Below are 23454 nucleotides of genomic sequence, written 5' to 3'. Positions count from 1 at the left end.
CAAAAATGTGATCTCGAAAGTGGCCGTGAATGTTTCAGTGGCAAAAAAAAGTGGGCAAAAAAATCTTTAAAGAAACTGGAACCTAAACAGCAGTTCTGTCAACGAGTGGTACCCATGCCCCTCAAATACACTGCTACCACCACTGCTCTCTGTGTCCTTCATCCTCTGATGGCCTGTCTGGGTTGGATCTAGCCACCAGATGAAAGAGGACATTAAACATCTGCCTGGGTCTTCTTCTCATCACCTCTCTGCTCTCCTTCCTCAGTTTGGGCCAGCGACAGCTGGTCTGCCTGGCTCGCGCTCTCCTCCGCAAGACCAAGATCCTGGTCCTGGACGAGGCCACAGCTGCCGTGGACTTGGAGACGGACAACCTGATCCAGTCCACCATCCGCACCCAGTTTGAGGACTGCACTGTCCTGACCATTGCCCACAGGCTCAACACCATCATGGACTACACCAGGTAAGCTGCCAGCACACCACTTTAGGAATTCGACATAATACACATTTCAGAGCATTGAATGCAATGAGTCATTGTTCTAGTGTTTTTGGTATTTTTGACGCAAATGTTTTCACGATCCAGCTGTTTTTATTAGCGTAAAGATTTTTTTACATGCCAATAAATAAATAGTCCAAGTGCAGAATTTCACGTTTTACAAATGTGTGGCTGTCAGATGCAGATGACAAGCCTTGTAGAAGTGAACTGGCAAGGAGATAAAAAAAAAAGTGTGATGTACTGTATTACACACCACAAGTGTGCCACCCTGTTTATAGCAAAGCCCTCCTGTCCTTGTGTCCCTCCAGGGTTCTGGTTCTGGACAAAGGCCAGGTTGCAGAGTTCGGGTCACCATCCAGTCTCATCGCCCAGAAAGGGATCTTTTACAAGATGGCCAAAGACTCTGGCCTGGTGTGAAAGTGACTTGAGGAGGAGCAGAAGATGCTGAGCTGGCCAGTTCTCCTTCTCTCCCCTCCCCCTCTCCCTTCCTCCCTTCCCAGACCAAGCCTGTAGGCAGGGTGTGTGGGGACTTGGTGTGCAATCCCAGTCCCACTCCATTCCACAAGCTCATAAAATAGTGTCTGCTCTCCCTCCCAACTGCACCTCTGCTCATTGTCTTTGTATTCTACCCATCATTGCTTTCTTTTCCTCCATTTTTTTTTTACACCTCTCTTTCCCCTTTCATTACATCATCTCTTTTTTTTTCTGTCTTCATGTCCACTCGACAACAGCTGCTTTTTTAGAAACCAGGAGTTTCGCTTTGGAGACGCACCGCTTCGGAGAATCACCGAATGTGTGGTTTTCTGCACAGGCACCTCTGTGTCTGGAGTTGTAGTGCTATTTCTTATTCTTTTCTTTTTAACTCCAGATCAAGATGCCTGGTCATACAAGAATATGATTGTGGACCATGTCTATCAGCTGCGGCTGCCATTTGCAAGCTTCCTGTCTTGGGAATGCCGTCAGTTGATGACGAGGTGCTTGGACGGCCCTGGGATTTCTCCCCAGTGCAATATTCTGCCTTAATACTGGCAGACCAAACAGACACACACACACACACACACACACACACACACACACATAAACACATGCACACACAGATCCAACCAAAACAGGAGTATGTCTACTCCCTGCCAGGCTGTCTGATGTATCCACAGTGCTGGAGGAGTCCCAACCACCATGATTGGGTCTTGAGTGGGTCCAGACTACCCAGAGGAGAGGAGAGCAGACTACAGCCACCTGCTTTAATAAAGTGGTGACTTGTTTCAAGTGATGAATGTACACTCCTCAGTTACCAATTGCAATCATTTCTCAGCTTGGCATACAAATGTTTTTTGTTTGTTTGATTTCTGTGGTAAATATTCCAAATAATGTCACTGGTGCAATCTACTGTAGCCCAAACGCCTCTGAAAGCGCAGCACAGAGGTACAAGTTTGTGTGTGTTCTTTTTCAAAAGGTGAAAACGCTATTAGTCTGTTTGATATTTGCTCGTGAGTTTCGAGGCATTGGCAACCCACGGAGGAGGCAGTTGCATAGTACGCTCTGTTTCCGCACGTCGTTGGTCAGTTGCTCATTTGTACTGGCGTTCTTCTGTGTCGTTGTTATACTCATATCAGATGAACATCCTTTTAGGCTCCAGGGTGGTATCTTAAGCTAACGCAAAACGCTGGAGCTCAGAAGAGCATCTTTTTGTTTATTTGTAGCCTTTTGATATGTATTTTACAAGATGGAGTCAAGCTGTCAACACTCGGCTTGAGTTACTGTGGCAGAACTTTGAAAAAACACATACAAACATGCTGTTACATATTTATATTATTTGTATTTGTGCTTATTATGATTAATATTATTTCATATTTGTATACATGCACTAGTTTTAAGTGTGCTTAATTTCATAACAGGAATCAAATGTATAAAGAAGAAAAAAATAAATTGTTTTTCTTAATATCTGTTGCCTCTTGAAATTGCATGTGTACCAGTTGCATGCACCTCTCATTGTAACATTTTACATGACTTATATTATATGCTTCCTGTACTGAATAATCAATGCAAGCTAATCAGAGAATTGCACTTGTGATGATAACACACTGAACACCCATTTATATGAAGTGCAAAGTCATAATATCTACGGTAGTTAAAGCTAATTTAGTGAATATTGGCGAATACCATGAGCCCGATTCGATGTGCAGACATCAGTGGGTCAGATCAGTGTTCCCACACACCACACAACCACTTTAGTTCATGCAAGAGACACTTTGCTCTTTGCATGAGTTTGCAATTTGCCTGTCATTTAAATTGGGGCCAAGTATGTGACTACAAATTTGTTTTTTTATGAAAAATCTCGGGAGATTCCTAACCGGGAACACACAAGACAAATATGGAGCCCGTTTGGTCAAAACAGAAACAAATTGGTCTGACAGATGATTATAGTGTTCATGGGAAACGCTGGTCGTGTGTAGAGGCAACCAAAATGGAGGAGACAATCCAGAGCCTATTGAATGTTGACTTCACACGAAGAGAACTCAAATCTTCATGGCTGGGCTTGACCCTTTGAGAGGAATTCATTTTCGGTACTCCATGGGAAGGACATGTTGATTGAAATGTTAACGTTTTATTCATTTACTCAAAGCATTTCAGAATCACACATTTCTTATAGGCCTCAGCCTGTACACATTGTCAACAGCATTCTGTACAACACATGCATTTTAAAATTCAAGTTTCTTAAGACTTACATAACATGTAAATAATCATCCATGGGCAACATGTTAAAAATATATAAAAATACATCTACAGTACAGTACAAAATGGTGCACAAAATAGTATACGGAGTATTGTATTCTAGGGAAGTGGCACTGCACATGGATAAAAGTACTAGTTTGACATTGCCACATTTTCATCCTTTCATTTCATAGTTTGACTGCAGATTTTGTTTTCAAAGAGTAAAAATGCTCAATTGTAAGACATACAAAAATGATATCAGTCAGAAAATAGCAAAATAATGTAATATCCAACAGTAGCCTATTACAGTGAATTATGTGTATTGTGGTCATTTGTATCAGTTATATGTTTGTAAGACACATTTTTCAAACTGAAAGATAAAAGCCAACACAGAAGCAGAATGTAATTTCAATACAAATCTTGACTGTAGATCTTTGACTGTATTAGCCTACATTTAAAACAAAACCTGTTAACTGCACTTCTGTCCAGTGGTGTCCACATGTTGTAGATTCAGATAAGAAGGCAAAGCCTCTTGGCATGAGGTTGTCAGCGATTTACCAACACTTGAGAGAACCGTATATATTTTTTATGTATTGTTTTTCCAACACAATGATTCTTTTCTTCCCCTATGGATTTTTTACATGTGAAAATATTTCAGTTACTAGTAAATATTCCCTTTTCTCTAAAATGCTTGCACTAAAAATATTTGACAAACGTCAGTTTGATTCGATGTTTAAAGCTTAGCAAACAAATACAACAGAATCAGTCCTGTTTAATTTTTCACATTATGAAATGACTTCAAATTACGTCCCTGATGAAGGCCAACGGACACTGGCGGCGACATTCACGTCTGGATTTGACACTCAAGAGACAGAACATTTTTCTAAACTTTGGCTTCGACGTGTGTCTGATGCCGCCAGTGTGGTTTGCTCCGCTGAAAGTAATGGAATTCTAAACTATGCCGTCACTTGACGTGCGTCAGACCCCGCCAGTGGGCGTTGGCCTACTCTCCTCAGCGGCACTGGTGTGCTCCTGATTATCTGCCACATTCATTTCAATGAGCCCCCTTTTGGGTACCTGCTCTCATGGAGATCCCACAAGCCCCTCTGAGGTCAAGGGGGCAAGATGGGGATACTGTAGCTCACCTCAGAAAAGCTTCAAAGGGGGTCACACCTGTGACCTCAACACCAGTCAAGGTCAAAGGTTGCCAGAGTTCTGACCTCTTTTGCTTGTCCTGCTGGCTATTGGAAAGTACATAGTGATGTTTTAGCTTGTGTTTGTTTGCTTGTTTGTGAAGTCATCAGTATGCTTGTGTTTGGAATAGCGTGCACTGGTCACAGCGGCCATCTGGAGGCAGGAAGGAACACGCCCCTGCTGTAGATTCTCCCCACCGGGAGAGCCTCACACCAGCCCAGCCTCGCGGCACATCCTGTAGAACTGCCCACGCTGACTGATGAGATTCGACGGGGAGTCCATCTCGACCACATAGCCTCTTTCCATGACAATCACCCTGTGAGGAATAGAGATTTCGCATGTGAAATGGGAAGACATGGTCATTCAGTACTAGCAGAGTATTATTCAGTAATAGCAGAGTAGACCTATAATTCATATCAATGTGAAATATTCAGGAGTAAAAAATTCAATTCTACTTTGTGAGGGAACTCATTCGTTTTTTTCCTGCTCTTCAGGAAATGTTTTGACAAAACAATGAATTAGCTAATTAACAGAATGCTTGACCGTTTTAAACTATGGCCTAGCATCCTAGTTTTGAAGGTGTGTTCTGTTTTCCTTACCTGGTGTAGTCCATGATGGTGTTGAGCCTGTGGGCAATGGTCAGGACAGTGCAGTCCTCAAACTGGGTGCGGATGGTGGACTGGATCAGGTTGTCCGTCTCCAAGTCCACGGCAGCTGTGGCCTCGTCCAGGACCAGGATCTTGGTCTTGCGGAGGAGAGCGCGAGCCAGGCAGACCAGCTGTCGCTGGCCCAAACTGAGGAAGGAGAGCAGAGAGGTGATGAGAAGAAGACCCAGGCAGATGTTTTGTCTTCTTCCTCACAAGCAGAGGCATTATGAACACAAACTGGGAGATGGTGAGTTTTTACTCTAAAAAATTGTTGCAATGAGAAGTGATAGAAGGGTGATAGAAGGGAAGGTCACATCAAATTGTAACAACAACACCTGGCTATCTATATTTTTCTGTCAAACATATTCAGTATAATAAACCACTGAAATATATCATCATGTGAATGTGTTAAATCACCAGACAACCAACCAATCTATCCAGAGACAATTGATTATTGTCTATATTGTCTGAGAGGATACCTGAGGTTTTCGCCACCTTCGGAGCATTCGTGGTAGAGTTTGTCCGGCAGACCAGAGACAAAGTTCTTCAGGTGGGCGAGCTCCAGAGCTCTCCACACCTCCTCGTCAGAGTAGCCATCAAACGGGTCAAGGTTCATACGGAGAGTGCCTGAGAACAGCACTGGGTCCTACCGAACGAGAGGAATGGAAAATAGGTCAGATTTTGAGATCTTCCACAGGGGTTTTTGTCTGTTTCCAAAAAAACGATGTGAATTGAGCCTGTTCTCTATGTGCAAGTCCTTTCTTGCATCAGTGAGACTATCGCACCAGAGAAAACAAACAAAGGACAACATAGACAAGGAACAATATTTAAACTCAGTTCAACTCATGCAAATCTAAATCACTGATTGGCTGACCTTACAATTGTCTTACATAGTCTATGATCTATAGTACATGCAGAGAAGAAGTCTCCCATTTGCATTCAAAAGCAGATGAGGTGTCTCCTGTTCACAGACGGTCTATAAAGGCATATTGTTTTAGATGATCTCTAAAAGATTGATCTTTAAAAGATTGATCATTGATTATTGTATCTTCTGTACTGTACCTGTGGAATGATGGTGATACGAGACCGCAGCTCGTGAAGACCTATCTCTGCAATGTTGATACCATCAATGTGGATCTCCCCCTTGGCTGCCTCTAGAATGCGGAAGATGCCCTGGGTAAGGGAAGATTTTCCTGCTCCAGTTCTTCCAACTATTCCAACCTACAGAAAGAAGAGTGAGGCTTTCATTAGGACCAGGGCCATGACCCAGTGTTAACCCTCACCTAATTGTTGTGACTAGACTGACCTTCTCTCTCTCTTTGATGAGGATAGTGATCTCCTTGAGAGCCCAGTCCAGACCCTTGCGGTACTGCAGGCCATATTCCCGAAATTCAATGGTGCCCATTCTTGGCCAGTTAGAAGGCATAGGACTGTTCTCCAGCTTCCAAGGAGCCTGTGAGACGGACAAAATGTTGAGTGTTTGTGAGACATTTTTGAATTTTATTTCAAGTTTTATTGTCAAAATTTATTTGCAGAGGACTTACCTCTTTTGGTGTCTCTGCATATTCTTTCACTCTCTCGACTGAAACGATATTATTTTCCACATCTGTCCAAGAGCGCACAATCCAACTCAGGATTCCAGTGACCTGCATTGTATTTAAATGCACATACATTGAATTGGTGGGTTGGAATTATATACCATACTACCGGATTAGGCAACATTTCAAACCCCATCATAAACCCCATAATCATATACAGTATACCAGACTTGAGAGTACTATTCCATTTTCAAGCGTATCTCGAATAAGATCTCGAAATTATTCGATTTTCAATGTGTGCAATTATCAATGGATCATCTGATCCATTTGCCAGATGGATCCTCTCACCTGGAGGGAATGGGACACGGCCAAACCCACGATTCCGGGACTCAGGGTCGCTCTTCCCCAAACTGAGAGAATGGCAGCCGCAAGGACCAGCAGGTTGCCAAGGAACTCCAGGTTCACCGCCAGCCACCTATAGAAAATGACAGTGGAGGCCCTCAGACAATTCGCCGCACTGTATAGAAAGTGCTTTGTCCCTGACATAATGACAGACTGACCTGGTGGCCACGAATCTAGGGAAGTAAGAGGTCTGATTGTGGTCCACTCGGCTGTTGGCCTGCAGGATGAACCGGGGCTGCTCGCCAAAGGCCCGGATCACGCTGGCTCCCTGCACCGTCTCGTTGAAGTGGGTGTAGATGGGCGAGCGACTCACTGACTCCAGCCGACGGAGCTGGCAGGACGTGGCCACGTAGAAGCTCTACAGGAGAGAGAGAGAGAGAGAGTTGGAGAGGAAGTAGAGTGGAGGAGTTGAGGAGGAAGAAGAAGAGGGAAAAAATCAGCATGGTTGGGTAAGATGTGGTGGTAAGCTGTAGCGGACATCTATTCTGGAAAAACCAAACTGGTGTAATTATCAGGGCTGCAAGGAAACAAGGATTTCATTGTTAGCTTGCCAACAATTTTGAATATGAAACTGTTATTTTGAGCGGTTCTCTTAAATTAAGCAAGATTCATAAACCCTCATTAGGTAACTGTAGCCATCTTAAAATAATATTCTTTAAATGTATTAAAGCCAACACGCCTACTTAAAAACATTTCAAGTCCTCTGTTACTGTATTATTAATAGAAAATACTAACGGCTAAAAAAATTGAGATATAGATACACCCTTGGCAAAACAAAGAACAGCCATGTTTTTTCATATCTTTAATAGGCTTGTTTCTGAAATTGATGGCTGTATGAGATATTGTTCATAAGAGTCACTTGTATTTTTCACATACTTGTATGAAAACGTAGAAGAGCGCGAGTGGTAGCAAGATCACGCCAGCGAACGGAGTGGCCATCAGCACGATGATGCAGACCTCCAGCAGCTTGAAGACGTAGCCCAGCATCATGCGCAGGCCGTCGGGAATCATGCAGTCGATGGCATCGATCTCCTTGGAGAAGCGGTTCAGGAGGTTGCCGCTGGGCGTGCACTCGAAGAAGGACATGGGAGAGCGGAGTACGTTGTTCAGCAGGTCCAAGTGCAGGTGGCGGGCTGCGATGATTCCTCCCAGAGAGATGGCCACCGTGGTCCCAAAAATGGCCGTTCCTGGATTCAAGGTCAAGGTCAAAAGTCTTTAATTACTACTACCACCCATATTATACCGGTAATCATCACAAATTGATATCACCTACACTTAAAGATGCAGGAAATTATCATAGAGAAAGGTTTGTTAGTTCATTATTCTAGCTCATGAACAACCACACTCATTACAATCACAACAAATCAATATCACACACTTAAAGAAACAGCTAATCAAATTACCCCCTGATATATAGCTCCGTCTAAGCTACTATAATTCCCATTCAAAGAGCCAGCATTGCTGAATTTGACAAAAAGTCCAAATAGATTCTATATGTTAACCAGGATGTCAGGGCTTAAAAATGGTCGGTTTGACAGTAATGGGACTGACCGTGTGCAAATCCCAGTGCCCCGAACACGCTGAGCTTCAGGTCGGTGTCATGCTGTGTGCCGTTGATGATGGGATCATCGGCCCACACACTGAGCCAGTAGTTGTAGCCCAGCGAGGCCGCTTGCTGGAAGGCGTAGAGGAGGAGGATGGGGAGGGTGAGACAGAGACCCACGGTCTTGAAGTACTCCACGTACATCTCCAGCTTCACCTGTGCATGGGGAGCAAGAGGAGCTTTGTGAGGGGGGAGCACACAGGAGGTGGATGGGACGATCAACAGTTCTTTTGTGGAACTTTCTAGAGCTCTTTCACCCCTACTGTTGTCCAGTGAGATCTTCTTTCTCAAATGTGTCTTTCAGAAATGTAAAAGGCCACTTACAGTATGACCATGACTAGGATGACTGATGCTTTAAAAATTCATATTGAGAAAATTCATATTTAAAAATGTAATATTGAGAAAATCAAGTGTACTGTATAATTTAAGAAGCATTAACAATGTCAACAATTCAAATCAAGCAACACATGTCTTTGGTTGTTGTTGTTGATGTTGTTGTTGTTGGACTCACCCTTCCAGTGTGGGCCTTGTCAGCCTCGGTCAGTTTGCCCAGCTCCTCCTGCTCCTGCTCATGCTCACTGTCAGGGATGGCCTCCATGTTTTGGAGACTGGCACTGCCCATGTCTCCGCTGGGGGCACATAGAGGTTTATGAGCGGGGGGCACGACTGGTCACACTGTCACCTGACTATCATCACTGAGATATCTAAAGACAGTTGCGCAAGTATTCAGAATATCTGAATGGATACAGAGTGAAGGGTGTGTTTGATTACCTGATGAGCTGCTCTTGAGACAGGTCTATTGAGAAATCAGTCATGCTTAGACGTGACACTGACTTCCTGGTGCCTGAATTAAAGAGACATAAAACATAAACTTCATCAGTCTTGCTTCGTGTTGTTTATGGGAGAAGAGAGGTTCATGTACTTTTCTCAGGTGCTATCCCTGTTTTCCAAAGGCTTAGTGTAGAAATTCCAGGATACTGTTTTTAACATGAGTGTCTCTGTATTCAGTAGAGCATCTCTTTTTAAAAATGTGTGTAACATGACAACTTAAATCGCTGATTGAAAGAGGCCATTTCACCTTTATGAGTGCTGCTCTCTCTGCGGTCACTGATGGCGAAGGCTTTGATGAACTCGGCGAATGCGCCCTTCCTCGCGATCAGCTCAGGGAAGGAGCCGGCCTCCGTGATCTCGCCGTCCACCATCACGAGGATGAGGTCGACCTGGGGCAGGAAGCTCAGCCCATGGGTCACCAAAACACGAGTCTGTGGGAGGACGCAATAAAAGACTAAGTACTTGGTGTGTACTTAAGTGAGTGTGTGTGTGTGTGTGAGAGAGAGAGAGAAACAATGCATTGGAAGCCTGCCATGTGTTTTTAGTTTAGTTAATGAACTGTTATGGAAGTACTCAACTTACACTAGCCTACTCATTTACTTTTTTTTTTTAAGTGTATTTTTTGGGCTTTTTTGCCTTTAGTTGGATAGGACAGTGGAGAGTGACAGGAAGCAAGTGGGAGAGAGAGAGATGGGGTGGGATCGGGAAATGACCGCAGGTCGGATTCGAACCTGGGTCCCCGTGGGCACTCGGACCCGTATATGGTACGGGCGCTGCCACAGCGCCCCCCAGCCTACTCATTTACAACTTGAATTTGACAAACTTTATTTGTGCCACCAGATTTTATGTGCCACCATACTTTTAATTGCACACAATGTTAGGGTTAGTGGAAGCATGTGCAAATTAAAATGAGCTAAAATATTAGTCATTAAAACAGGGTTCCCACTCTTAAGTCAAATGTAAAATTCCATGACTTTTCCCTGACTTTCCCTGACAAAAAAAAACTGAATTTCCATGACTTACTGTAAAAATGAATAGTACAATACACCGATGAATGATTTCAGAGCACCTGCATAGCGTTCAAGAATCTTTTACTTTTTTGGAGCGGGAGATGAATAAATAGGTATTGAATAAACAAAGATGGGCTACTCAAGCAAGCAGTAAAGCTAATAACCAGATATACACCAATTCTGTGTGGAAATATATTTGTATTAATGTATTTTGGCAAATAAATTTTAAACTGCTACAACAAAATTCTCTAATATTCCATGACTATGCCCCAAACATTATAAAATTCCCTGACTTCCCATGTCTGGAATAGACTTTGTAAAATTCAATGATATTCCAGAAATTCCATGACCCGTGGGAACCCTGTTAAAATAAATCAGGCTTGTGTCTTTTATGTGCCCAGGGAAAAATACCTTGTTCTTCAGTACTCCTCTGGGACCAATGACTCGGTCAAAGATGTGCTGACCCACATGAGCGTCGACTGCAGACAGAGGGTCATCGAGCAGGTAGATGTCAGCCTTCCTGTAGACGGCGCGAGCCAGGCTGACCCGCTGCTTCTGCCCTCCCGACAGGTTCAAACCCTGGAAAGATATTGCAGAAATACAGTGTCAGTGTACAGTGTATTTGTGCTAAGTAGCCATCTTGGCTCTTGTTGATGCAGATCAGAAGACAGTTGGATTGAGCTGTACCTTCTCTCCGATCTCAGTGGCATCTCCTCCAGGCAGGATCTCCAGGTCGGGCAGGAGGGCACAGGCCTCCACCACCCGCTGGTACCACATGTCCTTCTTCTCCTGCCCGAAGACGATGTTGTCCCGCAGGGTGGCGTTCTGGATCCAGGCCTGCTGGGGCACGTAGGCCACTGAGCCCTGCACACAGAAACAGGAGAGGGTTTAATTAGGGCAGGTTTTTGGTGTGTACCTCATGCGCCATCAGTGGGAAGCGGCAGCAGCTTAGCCTGGTGCTGTGGTCGTCTGGGAATGGAAGGGCACTCAGGTTATTTTGAGTACAACTATGGGCGGAAGAAAGAACATTCTGAACCTGCAGCTGCTCCCAAAGGATGGGATGTACTGTACTTTAGTAGCTTGCATAACAGCCTCTGTTATTTATGGATAGATTATATCTGTGATTTAAGGATAGATTTATACTGGTGATTTACTGATAGATTTGAGTTGAAGTGTAAAGTGCTTTGATGGACTGTAGAGTACTCAGCACTCTGAGTGTGGTAAATGCTACAACTGCAGTCCATTTACACTCAAAGCCCCTATGGTATCTGAAAGTTGGCCTGTAATTTTAGTTTGCTTGTGACATTGTTTTAATGGCATAGTGTGATATGCCTTTAATCATGACATGCTCTCTCTCACTTGTATTTGTCATACTAATTTGTGTTTGACTGAAAGAAACTGAAGACTGTATGTAACTCCCATTGACTGACATACACTGTACCTTCACAGTGACTTGGCCTTTCCTCCGCTCTGTCTCTCCCAGCATGGCTGACAGCAAGGATGACTTCCCGCTCCCGACATGGCCTACGACTGCCACCAGCGATCCACACGGCACCCGCACATTTATCCTGCAGGAAGACATCACCACAGAATGCCATCAATGCTAACCGCTAATCACACCTATTAAGGTCAGTATGATACGTGGGGCAACTTAGTGAGCATTGTTGCTGGGTAACCACATAACCAGTTCCATTTAGTCTGATTGAATGATCATGACAATGTGCCTACTGATGATTAAAGTTCCTCAGAAAATGTATTGTTGTCCAATATCAATGGGAACATCCCAGAACCACAGTAATGAGTTATGGTTTACCTCCTCAGACATGGAGGGCCCTCTTTGGACCAGCTGAAAGTGCCGTTCTCTATGGTCACCCCGTCGCCATCTGTTGAGAAAACAGACAAATGTGACGGAACTAGAACAGAGAGTTCTGAAACTACAAAACAGTGCGTAGCCTATGTCAACAAGGAATGAAGTCATCTCCCCCTCTTTCCTAAGTAGCTGTGAGATGCATTAACAATTTGGTGCGGCAGGCAGATGACTTGGAATTGCAGAAGCTGAATTCTGTTTTGGCAAATTCAGTCCATGCTTGGCTGTAATTATATTGCTTTTGCTACACAGCTGGCGGGAGGGCCGAAATATCAGGTCCACGAATAAGAGGACTATTTTAATGGCACCATAGCTTTGCAATCTCCAAACTAACTTTTCCTGTGTCATAATGAGACCATGGGCAGGGGCATGCAGTCATGTAGCTGTAAATTTCAACCACAGTCTACACCCCCGCGGGGCCCACATAATCTCACTGCCACAGAGGGCGAGTTATTCTCCCTAATGGCATGTAATTCACAGCCTTTAAAATGTCCCTTTCAGACCTATAACATCAGAAAGCATCTATATTTTATTGAAAATACTGCAATATCATGACTGCAGATTTATTGCAGATTTTTATTTTTATTACTCTGGGTTGGTCTTTTGGGTGCATGCCTATGATATGTTTATGACTTTAATTGAAACGTGAGATATTTATAGAAATGTTATTACATGCATATTAAATGTAGGTTTTAAATGTGTGATTCTTGCCATACCAGGGCTGAAGGGAGCTTTCTCTACACTGCCCGGTTTCAGCTCGTCTTGACAGAGAAATTTCCCCAACCGTTTCAGTGACACAACCGCCTAGGACAAACAAGCAAACAAACAAATATGCATATTTGACCATCATACTAAAAACATATTATCTTAAGGTTCTATATCAAATCTGGACAAGCTCAACAATACGTTACTTTTCCATGTGGCCATGACAATGAACAATCATGTCGTTCAGCAGCTCAGTTGTAGAGGCATAATCATTCTGTCTAACGAGCATGTCAAGGCTTTCACTCACAAAACCAACTAGAGTGGTGACTTGAAATGCCTGAGACTTTTCTCTGGACTTTCTCTGGACTCACTGTAATTTGATTGCCATTTTTGGCAGTGCAGTCAACAGAACTGTGATTGACAGTACCTGCATGGTGGTGCTCATAGCAAAAGGCAGCTGGCTCAAGGGGGTCTTCAGAATGTTAATCAGCGCCATGGAAACAAAGACCTTCTGTGCATCCAGAACATTCCGCTCATCAATTAGCACATAGACTCCAAACATGGCAAAGGCAATCTGCAGACACAGAACAGAAAAGCCATTGGTTGTGCATCTCAAGGGAAACAGAAATCATATGATTCAGGTCTGTGTTCTCTCTGGTTTCAGTTGTTACAAAATGGCTCAACCACCAATCATCTCTGTGGCCCATCATAATAGTTTAGCTGACAGTGGACATGGTGACCAGCTTACATCACATTGTTACTGGACAGTATGCCTATGCTCTTACAGTAGTCCGAGGAGGTGCCATGTGAACCATACCAGGAAGGAGGAGGCGTTGAAGGAGGCGAACGAAATGGAGTACAGGATCTGAGATTTCTTCAGAGCCTTGAGCTCGTGCTCTCGGTAGCCAATCACACGCTCCAGAAAGGCCTTCTCCCAGGCGTAGAACTTGAGGATCTTTATCCCGCCCAGAATCTCATTCATCAGCTTGATCCGGCCATCCATGTACTTCATCTGGACCTCCTAGAAGAGTCACACACACAGATACGTAAGTTTGTTGTTTTCAATGCATGCACCCTCAAAACTATCCTTGACTAGTAAAGTAGCCTACTGTCAGACGTTACAAAGCATCTTTCATCTGACTGTAAACAACCTGAATCTACTGTAGCATATACTGTACATACTGTAGTATGCATGAGAAGAAGTGTTTTGCTCCAGACATGTCCAAACAGAACACAGACATATTAATCATGCTGCACTAATCAAGCTGTGGTCTTGACCCAAAGGAGAAGCACACAAAAACAGTGTTTACATAACATGAGCTGGTCTGAATCAATACCACGTTCAATTTAATATCGTCATGACAGTGGCTTCCATTTTACAAGACCAAAAGAGTCAAGTGTGCGGCTGCCAAGTGTTTTATTATTGAGGCCGGGGGAGTAAATGAAAGAATGTAGCCCTTTCTTTACGGCAATGGGAAGCTCTTTGTGGTTGTTTTCCACAGGCATTAAACAGGGCGCCCATCAAAGGGGCAGAGGGCCTACAGAGAAAGCCACACACTCACGCCACTTTCTTTTTCTCCCTGATGGCTCCCAGATGTGGGATGGGCCGCAGAGACAGAGAGCGAGAGAGAGAGAGAAAGTGACAGAGAGAGAGAGAGAGAGAGAGAGAGAGAGAGAGAGAGAGAGAGAGAGAGAGAGAGAAGGAGCTCTAAGATCCTCAGGTCTGTATACAAACACACAGCTACTGTTGCCCGTGCAGACTCCTACCTGTAATTTGCTCCGCATCTTGGCGATGAAGCCATTGAGGGGGAAGATCAGGATTACCGTGGCGATGCCAGCCAAAGCTGATGGCCCTAGGCGCTGTTCAGGGAAAGGAGGATCATTACACGCAAGGCAATTATACACTTAAGGTCTTAAGATCCTTGAAGCGTTTGTTACAAAGCCTCACACTACATTTACAAACATGAAATAACTAAAGCTAGCTCTGACATAAGTTGCAGTAGTAGTTGATGGCTTCGACTTGGGAAATAGGCGCCAACGAATGTAGTTTTAAATATTTCCCCATTGCAATACTATATGTTTTCATTACATGAAATCCTTTGAGGGTATATTCTAGTCAGTTTGGTTAATTCATTGTCTCATGTTTGTTGTTACCTGCCATAGAAAGAAGAGGCATAAAGCAATCTCAATGGGAGCCACCCAAACTGCATTGAAGTACACCACAAAGTCCATGAGCTTCTGTGTGTCAGCTGACACCAAGTTTACAATCTCCCCCACTGTACACGACCTGCGAGCGGCACTGTTGATCACCAGGCACTGGATGAGACAGAGGAGAGGTCAAGGAAGGTTCCAGAGTTTGTCAGTAGAATCAGTAGATTAGTAGCGCCATTGCTTGTTTGCTTGTACACCGGCAAAATGACTGGTCTATCAGTTGGGTACAACACTAGATGAAAAGGACCTCCAAGAACCAAATTTCCTCTTTTTGAAATTCCAGTATGGACTATGGGTTTACTGACGTTCCTCAGCAGTGCATATGGCATGCTGGTACGACATGTTAGATTCTACAATAAAAAATATGGTAGGCCTTAACTCTGGCACCAAGTCTAATCTGCACTCTGTATTAAGGTTGGCATGACTAACACTAGCAATCCTGAGGCCACTGAGTTCGTGTGTGATATGCGTGTGTGTGTGTCTGTGTGTGTGTGTGTGTGAGGGGGCGGGGGATGCTCGGTTGCAGTGTCCACGTACCTTTCTGTAGATGAGGCCCATGACGGCGGTCTTGACCCTCATGCCCACGGTGAAGCAGGTGTACATGTACTGATGGTTGAAGAGGGACTGCATACAGGAGAGCAGGAACATCAGGAAGGCGAAGAGGTAGCCCTTCCACAAGGGGGCGTCTTCATCCCTCACAAACCCCAGGAGCAGGCTGTATACACACACACACACACACACACACACACACACACACACACACATCCACACATGAAGGCACACACAGGTACCCAAACAAACACACACACACACACACACACACACACACAAACACATTCCACACACACACACACACGGCCAAAGAAAACAGAACAGATTTGGAACCATTACCTACTGCCATGTCACAGACGTTTCCTCCCTAACCCTGGAGGCACGAGACTAGACTGCAAGGTCAGCAGCGCTGCCACCCCACTGGCCTCAAATCGCCTTGGCAGCATGCGGCCCACAGGCCTTGGTTCCCACAGTGGCTGCTCTTTAACTCTGACACACGGCCATAGTCTGCACCCGCCAGGAAGCCCATAAAAACACACCATCATCGCAACACCGTCCATTTGCCTTGCCACTGGCCCCAACGATGGCTGCATCTGCAGCAGCGCTGAAAGACTAGGAGGACCTGTGGTTCCCAGAATACCCAGTCTGGCTGAAACCGGTGTTGTGACGGCTGTGACTGTGATAGTTTTTGTGTGTTTTGTGTGTGTGTGTGTTTTGTGTGTTTTGTGTGTGTGTGCGTGTGTGTGTGTGTGTGTGTGTGTGGGGGGGGGGAGGCCACAGCTCTGCTGGTTTCTGCACACAGTCGCTGGAGACTGTCAGCAGGGCAGGACCTCTGCCTCTGCCTCTGCCATGGCCGCCTCGCCTGCTGCGCTTGCACTTGACTGGTGGCTGTCTTATTGCGGCGGCGGCGGACGGGGTAGAGTCTGCCGTTAAAACCGTTAGAGCTGGTTAGAGCGGCCCGGGCTGCTGTGGTTCAGAGGCTGCGGGTAAGAGTTGTCTGGGACTTTATCTGCCCATCTCTCTCTCTCTCCCTTCTCTCTCTCTCCAACCTATCACATATTTCTTTTAAAAATAGCTTTGTTTCTCTCTGACTTTCTGACTAACATGTCTTTCCAGATTTTTCTTTTTGTCTACATATGACTCTTTCCCTCAAATTAATCATTTCTACCACCTCCCTCTCTTTGGTTCTCACTTTCACTCTCTGTCTTCCTGCTTTTTGGGCACAGATATAATTAACAGAGGGAAGTGTGGCTTCCCCACATTGGGCCCAAATGTTTTTCCTGCCTTACAGATACCAATTGCAGGGGGCAAATCTCCCTGGAGCAACTTGGGGTTAAGTGCCTTGCTCAAGGGCACAACGGTGGCAGTAGGGAATTGATCCTACGACTTCTGTGGCCACCGCATGCTAGCCAAGCTCCTTAACCAGTGTACTGCCACTGCCCATCAGTACACTTAACCAGTATACTACCACCACCCACAAGTACACTTAACCAGTATACTACCACCGCCCATCAGTACACTTAACCAGTATATTACCACTGCCTATCAGTACACTTAACCAGTATATTACCACCGCCCACAAGTACACTTAACCAGTATACTGCCACCGCCCACAAGTACACTTAACCAGTATACTGCCACCGCCCACAAGTACACTTTGCAGAGTCTCATTCTCACCTCAGCACCTGCGGGATGGAGAACATGAAGGCGTCGTGGATGACTAGGCAGAGAGTTCCGGCCAGAAAGCACGGCCCGACGTTCCATGCCAGCATGCGCAGCAGGCAGAACCCAGAGCTCTGTTCCTTCCGGAGTTTTCTCAGGAGCTGCGTCTGCTCGGTGAGTTTGTAGCCCACGGCCTGAGCGGCATTCAGAGACTTTTCCTGCCTGTGTGCACACACACACACACACATATACACACACACACACACACACACACACACACACACACACACACACACACACACACACACACACACACACACACACAGCCCCACCAGTCAGTGATGTAAACCAGACTTCGCAACCACTGCTGCTGCTGCTATTCCTTTTGGGGTTTTGTAACTGCTGGTTACAGTACAGATCAATGATCTCTAATGCCACTTTAATCACACTTCATAAGCAGCAATATTTAAAGAATAATTGGTCAATGGTCAGAATGGATCAGTAACAGTATACAGTGATTTGTCTATTTGAGGACTCAGACCACAGAAATTGACCGAGTTGAATCATGGGAATGGATAGTGATGAAATACACAGGCACAGTGTGGCAATGCTGTCATCTGATGTGGGTGGTAAGGATGTTATGGTATGGTCATGGTGAGTAAGGATGGTCGTCATGTGGTATGGCGTGTATCTTACTGTTGGAGCTTGGTACACTGCTTGGCCCACTCGTCCTCCAGGTCAGCGATGATCTTGTCTGACGTGTCCTTCTCCCGGAGTGGCCACAGGTCCTCGGCTTTCAGTGGTGAGCGATAGCCCTTTACCATTAACCTATGGGAATATATGTGTTTCACTGCTACCTGTTCTCTTCGTAGTTACATTGTATGATAATGCACCTACCGGTATTCACATCCGCTAGCTGGTTGATTGTTGGACATTTGTTTTTATAGATGAGTGGATGGATGGATACATGTATAAATGGAATGATGAAGGGATGCACGTATGAATGGAATCAAATGATAGAGGGATGGATGGATGGATGAACTAGGTTGTTAGCATATCGATTGACTCAACTGATCACAAACAGTTTCTCTCCCACACTTACCCACTGTACCACCAGAACAGTATTCTTGACAAGAACGAGGCGTCCTCTTCTGGGCATGGGTTCTGTAGGAACAACCCAGCTTACTCAATAACACAGCAATCGCATGTATTACAAAAAAGAGCCTCATGTTCAAGATGAAATAAGACATAGTTGTAGTGTAGTAAATGTGAAGATACAGTATCTGGAGTTGCTATAAACCTGGAATAAAGCAAGATGCCTTTTAAAGGCTAAGGTTATGGGAAGGTTAGTGAGGGTGGCTAAAGGCCCATAATCCTGTATGGCTTTTAGGGGTACGTGATGGATAGGCCTCATGAAGACGCCCATGTGTCTGAACACTGTACCTTGCCAAAAATGGGCTTCCTGGTCTGTGGGCGCTGGTCAGCAAAACAGCTCAGGATCATCTGAGCCAGCTGCAGGGAAAAGTAGACGAAGAAGGCCACGAAGCGCATGGCATTGGTGGAGAAGCCCTACAATACACACACACACACACACACACACACACACACACACACACACACACACATTAATATACATTAACACACATATGTTCATTGGGCACCGCTGAACAGAATATGGTTGTAAACTATCTGTAATAATTGTAGTGTAGCATACCTTAATTTAGCATTCATCTGAGGTTGAATGACCTAGTTTTTTTGCTTTCAACTTTACGTAGGTTTTACATCTAAATCAGCAGGACACCAATAGGTTTACAACAAAACTCATAAGGATTCAAGAAATAATGAAGGCATAAATAGTATCTTGTAAGAACGGCACATTCCAAGTCAAGCAGGTCTTAAATACACCAATAAAAAACATCAGGTAATGATAGACCAAAAATCTGCTCTGCGAGAATAATGCTCCACATTTTTTCAATTTATCTTTGTGGTGTATGCCAGCCGTGTAGTGGGAAAAGTAAAGGTAAGGAATATGATGGGCGAAGACGTTACTGATAAGGCGAATTAGTGAACAGTGGATGGAGCAGGGAAGAGAAGAAAGTGAGGGAAAGAGACGGGAAGAGAAAGAAAAGAGGCACTGAAAGAGGAAGGATAAAAAAGAGAGGGAGTAAGCGACAGCAGTAACATAAGCAAAACAGAGAGAGCCATGGAAAAAAGGAGTCAGTCACTGAAACCCACCCATAGGATTCCCATGCGCCCTGCAGAGAAGCCCTGGTGGACCGCGCCTGAGGTTGGCGCCTATTTCCTGCTCGACCATATGTGTCTATTTCCTGCTTCCTCCTCTACCATATCTGTGCACGGCTCTTCCGTCCGTCCTTCCACTCGTCTGGCCCTGGGAGCGCCTGCGTAAGGGCCCTGCCGACGTGAGCTTGGCACACCGGGCCCCCAGCCGCATGCCGCAGCGCAGTAGCCTCCCTCCGGCCCCTGCACCGGCAGCAGTGGAGGGTGGAGGCCCTCAGGGCAGGGAGTTCACTGGGCTGCGGTGTCTTTGAAGGACTCCCCGTTCCGCGGTCTCTCTCTCCCTCCCCACACACGCCAAGCCCTCTGTTGGGACACTGTGAGTGGCATCGTGGGGCCTGGCTGCAGCCCAGCATTAATGACTCACTCAATACACCACTTCATCCCCAGTGAGTCTTAAATCATAATGCAAATAAACGACAACAACAACAACAAAAAAACGCTTAGGAAAGAAAGTAAGCAAGAAAAAGAAAAATAAGCCACCAAACCACTACCACCACCTCAACACATGTATATATATATTTATCTACACAGATGGATTCCGCATGGGAGAGTAATAAAAGCTTGCAGTCACGGCATCTATAAGTAGAGAAGGCCTGGTGAGGGCAGAGGCCAATGCACAATGAAAGGGAAACAGGGCCAAAGACAAATATTAACCACCGGAACATGTGGTTGCATGCGGTGTTTTGGACCAAAGTCAGTGTGTGTCTGCTTCTGCTAATGTGTTTGTGTGTGTGTCTGTGTGTGTGTGTCTGTGTGCGTGTGTGTGTGTCTGTGTGTGTGTATGTGTATCTGCAAGCAACTTCTTTGTGTGGGTTTATGGGTGGATGTAAATAGATTTTATCTGATAGTTTATCTGAGTTGTTGCCTTATAGGGCTTTTTAGGGGTGATGTATGCACTACAGTAGTGTATGTTTATGCATAATGATATGTTTTATACTGTATATATCATGTGTTTTTTTTCTGTGTGTGTGTGTGCGCGCGCGCGCGTGTGTGTGTGCGTGCGTGCGTGCGTGTGTATGTTTATAGGGTATACAGGTTTATTTGGTCACTTTACATAGAAAGACCAATCCCCAACCCCCTGGACGTTTTAATGTCGACCTTGTGCTGTGAAGCATCGCAGAGTCCGGTGAACACTGGCTGTGTTTTGTGCTGAGGCCTGAGATTTACTACGCAGCCACCCCCAGAGGACCTACAAAAAGCGAATAGCGCTCCAGGGCAGGCAAAATATGTAGGTCAGTTGACTTCTCGAAGGAAATGTCAACACCAGTTTTCATTTACTTCGACCGCCACTCTGGGTCATAGAACTAAGTTTGGGGACCACAACTCCTGACCCCTTTTTAAAACTCCTCTGCTTGCTTGGATTTGGAGCAACAACAACAAAGAAAGAGAGAGAGAGAGACAGAGAGAGAGAAAGAGAGAGAGAGAGGGAGGTTTGGAGACCGATTGGTCATGCAACACATTAAGCCACAAAGCCTGATGGCGAGTCCGCAAAGCTGGCATGAAGTTGTTAGTGTTGGCACCGAGGAGAAAGGGCATTGAGTTTACAAAAGCCATTGAAAAGAATTTGGCCGCCTAGCCAGAGCGTGAAATCCAGGTCTTTGTTTGCACAAGTGGACATCGTCGTGGCAATTTTTAGTGACAGATTTCCACACATCATGGCTCAGCATGGCAGACAAGCTTATTAACAAAAACGTCTGGTGATATAGGGCTTAAGAAGCCCTGGCATTTATGTTGCTGAAGTTACGTGCGCTTGTGGTTTTGAGCCATCAGACACTGCTAAAAAAAACAATGGTCTCGGATCTGCACCCGTCAAGTGCATTCTCCACACTCCACACGGGCTGTGGCTGAAGATCTACAGTCCCAAAAAACCTGAGTCTGAGATGCGAGACATAAAATAAACTAAATGTATACGTTTGCCACAGGCCCGTATAGCGTGAACCAGACGCACACTTAGACTTTGTTGACACGTTACATACGACTGATTGCATCCTCCATGGGGGCCATGGGTGTGGGTTGTTAAATTAGAGTGCTGAGATGGCGGGGTGTCACACACCCACACAAACACACACACAGACACGTACTGTACACACACACACACACAAACCGGGGGGAGACGGTGGGCGGTGGTGGCATCCGCAGAAGTGCGCTGCCTCCCCCGTCCGTTATCTGTCTGGAACTTCACCAGAAGTCCTGACCGCACGGGCTCTGCCCCCAGACAAGGCCGGGCATTCAGGGGACTGCTGAGGTAAACCAAGAACCGCCTACAACCCACTGGGGTGTAGGTTTAGGCAAACAGAGAGAGGGATTGAGAGAGAGAGAGAGAGACAGGAGTGGCGGAGGGAAAGATAGGAGCAGCTGGATGAGATCCATAGGCTCTTTACTTACGAAAAGGTTTTTCTCAGCAAAAAAAATACCAAACTCTTCATAAACGTCCCAGACAGACAGACAGAGACCGATATAGCTGGTGTACAGTAGCCTATAATCAGGCTGGTTGTGCCGTGTGCATTAGCATGTTTCGGGCCTTGGGAAAAGAAGCTCAGGCTCTGGCAGGGCCGTCACATGACCACTTACCTCCTCCATGATGGTCTGGATGTTTGCCCTGAGAGGGATGATGGAGCAGACCACCGCCATGGTCCAGAACATGAAGAGGAAGACGGACGAACGGCAGCCTTTCAAACGCTCCACCTGTATGACAGCCACCGCCAACACCTGAGAAAGAGAAGGAGAAAGAGAGAGATAGACATGGAGGGAGGGAGAGAGAGATAGACAGGTAGAGTGAAAGAGGGACATAAGTGATTAGATGAAAAGCAGATAATTTGCTTCCATTTTGTTCTCCTCAAAAATGTCGCTCCACTACTGCCCAGCAGTGATGCCAGTAACGCGTTACTTAGTAACGCGTTAGTCTATTTTTACCACTTTTTTCAGTAACAAGTAATCTAACGCGCTACTATTTACAAACCAGTAATCAGATTAAAGTTACTTATCTAAATTACTGTGCGTTACTATTTTTGTCATTTTCCTTAATAAAAAGATATATTCTTTGCTTTCTTCTTGTCTTGGGAATTAATGTCATGTAGGCTATGCTCACGTTTTCAGCATGAGGACAATTCACGTGCAGCGACACAAACGTAAACAACAATGGAGGGAGAGAGAGAGATGCACATTTCATCAGTCATTACTTTGAGTTTGTGTCAGCTAAACATGACAACATTAAGGTACATTGTACATTCTGTGCTGGCGACAAAGTGCTGTCTAGCTAGACATCCCAAGTCTCCAGAAGTTTTGGGAGTCTCCCACATATTGATAGCGGCTTCCTGACGCCCGCAAATTACATAAAATCTCCCGGAACCTAGAGCGAACAAGAGCACGCAAGCCAGACCGGACTTCAAATCAAAGATTCTAGAATCTTTGCTTCAAATCGCGTGTGCATAGCTTAATGCGCACACAACGAAGAGGGAGAGAGAGAGGAGTGGTGCGTTTGTGCCTGAAGCGCATCCAAGACAGAGAGCATCCTGGTCTGTTTTGCTAAATCAACCAATCCGTTTTCAGTGTAAGTGCTTTATATCTCTTTTCTCCCAAACATAATTAATCAGTTCAGTCAGTGTATCTAGGAACAGAAGCGTCATGGCAGCGTCAGTGCCCCTCAAAAAGTTAGATTTAAGACCCATTTCACATCAGACTACACAAAAGTGTACCCATTATCTCAAAAGATTAAAACATAATGATAAT

General features: G+C 45.2%; 2 protein-coding genes across 3 annotated transcripts in view; one reads left to right on the top strand and one right to left on the bottom strand.

Annotated features, from left to right (window-relative positions):
- The window catches only part of abcc1 (ATP binding cassette subfamily C member 1 (ABCC1 blood group)), a 34453-nt gene extending 32047 nt beyond the window's left edge, over positions 1-2406 (top strand). For both annotated transcript variants that reach the window (XM_076266232.1, XM_076266231.1), the window contains exons 30-31: positions 266-460; positions 802-2406. In XM_076266232.1, the coding sequence (XP_076122347.1) occupies positions 266-460; positions 802-910 (304 nt within the window). In that variant the 3' untranslated portion in view covers positions 911-2406. The remainder of the gene's footprint in view (positions 1-265; positions 461-801) is intronic.
- Positions 2407-3450: 1044 nt separating this feature from the next.
- LOC143102942 (multidrug resistance-associated protein 1-like) overlaps positions 3451-23454 on the bottom strand; it is a 31980-nt gene continuing 11976 nt past the window's right edge. Inside the window, exons 4-31 of the mRNA XM_076266735.1 lie at positions 22297-22434; positions 18871-18996; positions 18530-18591; positions 18124-18255; positions 17443-17649; positions 15751-15928; positions 15157-15318; positions 14770-14862; positions 13820-14023; positions 13430-13576; positions 13014-13101; positions 12244-12313; positions 11872-11998; positions 11118-11294; positions 10842-11009; positions 9668-9851; positions 9361-9433; positions 9101-9218; positions 8538-8745; positions 7863-8173; positions 7145-7344; positions 6933-7059; positions 6591-6692; positions 6353-6499; positions 6109-6267; positions 5526-5692; positions 4999-5193; positions 3451-4715 (exon numbers count right to left, since the gene is read on the bottom strand). Coding sequence (XP_076122850.1) covers positions 4607-4715; positions 4999-5193; positions 5526-5692; positions 6109-6267; positions 6353-6499; positions 6591-6692; positions 6933-7059; positions 7145-7344; positions 7863-8173; positions 8538-8745; positions 9101-9218; positions 9361-9433; positions 9668-9851; positions 10842-11009; positions 11118-11294; positions 11872-11998; positions 12244-12313; positions 13014-13101; positions 13430-13576; positions 13820-14023; positions 14770-14862; positions 15157-15318; positions 15751-15928; positions 17443-17649; positions 18124-18255; positions 18530-18591; positions 18871-18996; positions 22297-22434 — 4179 coding nt within the window. The 3' untranslated portion in view covers positions 3451-4606. The remainder of the gene's footprint in view (positions 4716-4998; positions 5194-5525; positions 5693-6108; positions 6268-6352; positions 6500-6590; positions 6693-6932; positions 7060-7144; positions 7345-7862; positions 8174-8537; positions 8746-9100; positions 9219-9360; positions 9434-9667; positions 9852-10841; positions 11010-11117; positions 11295-11871; positions 11999-12243; positions 12314-13013; positions 13102-13429; positions 13577-13819; positions 14024-14769; positions 14863-15156; positions 15319-15750; positions 15929-17442; positions 17650-18123; positions 18256-18529; positions 18592-18870; positions 18997-22296; positions 22435-23454) is intronic.

This window comes from Alosa pseudoharengus, unplaced genomic scaffold (genome assembly GCF_046254945.1).
Source record: "Alosa pseudoharengus isolate Yale_2024_CS ecotype anadromous, Long Island Sound unplaced genomic scaffold, YU_APseudo_1.1 YU_APseudo_1.1_scf_4, whole genome shotgun sequence".
NCBI classification, from domain to species: Eukaryota; Metazoa; Chordata; class Actinopteri; order Clupeiformes; family Clupeidae; genus Alosa; species Alosa pseudoharengus.
This window is presented reverse-complemented; position numbering and strand designations above follow the sequence as displayed.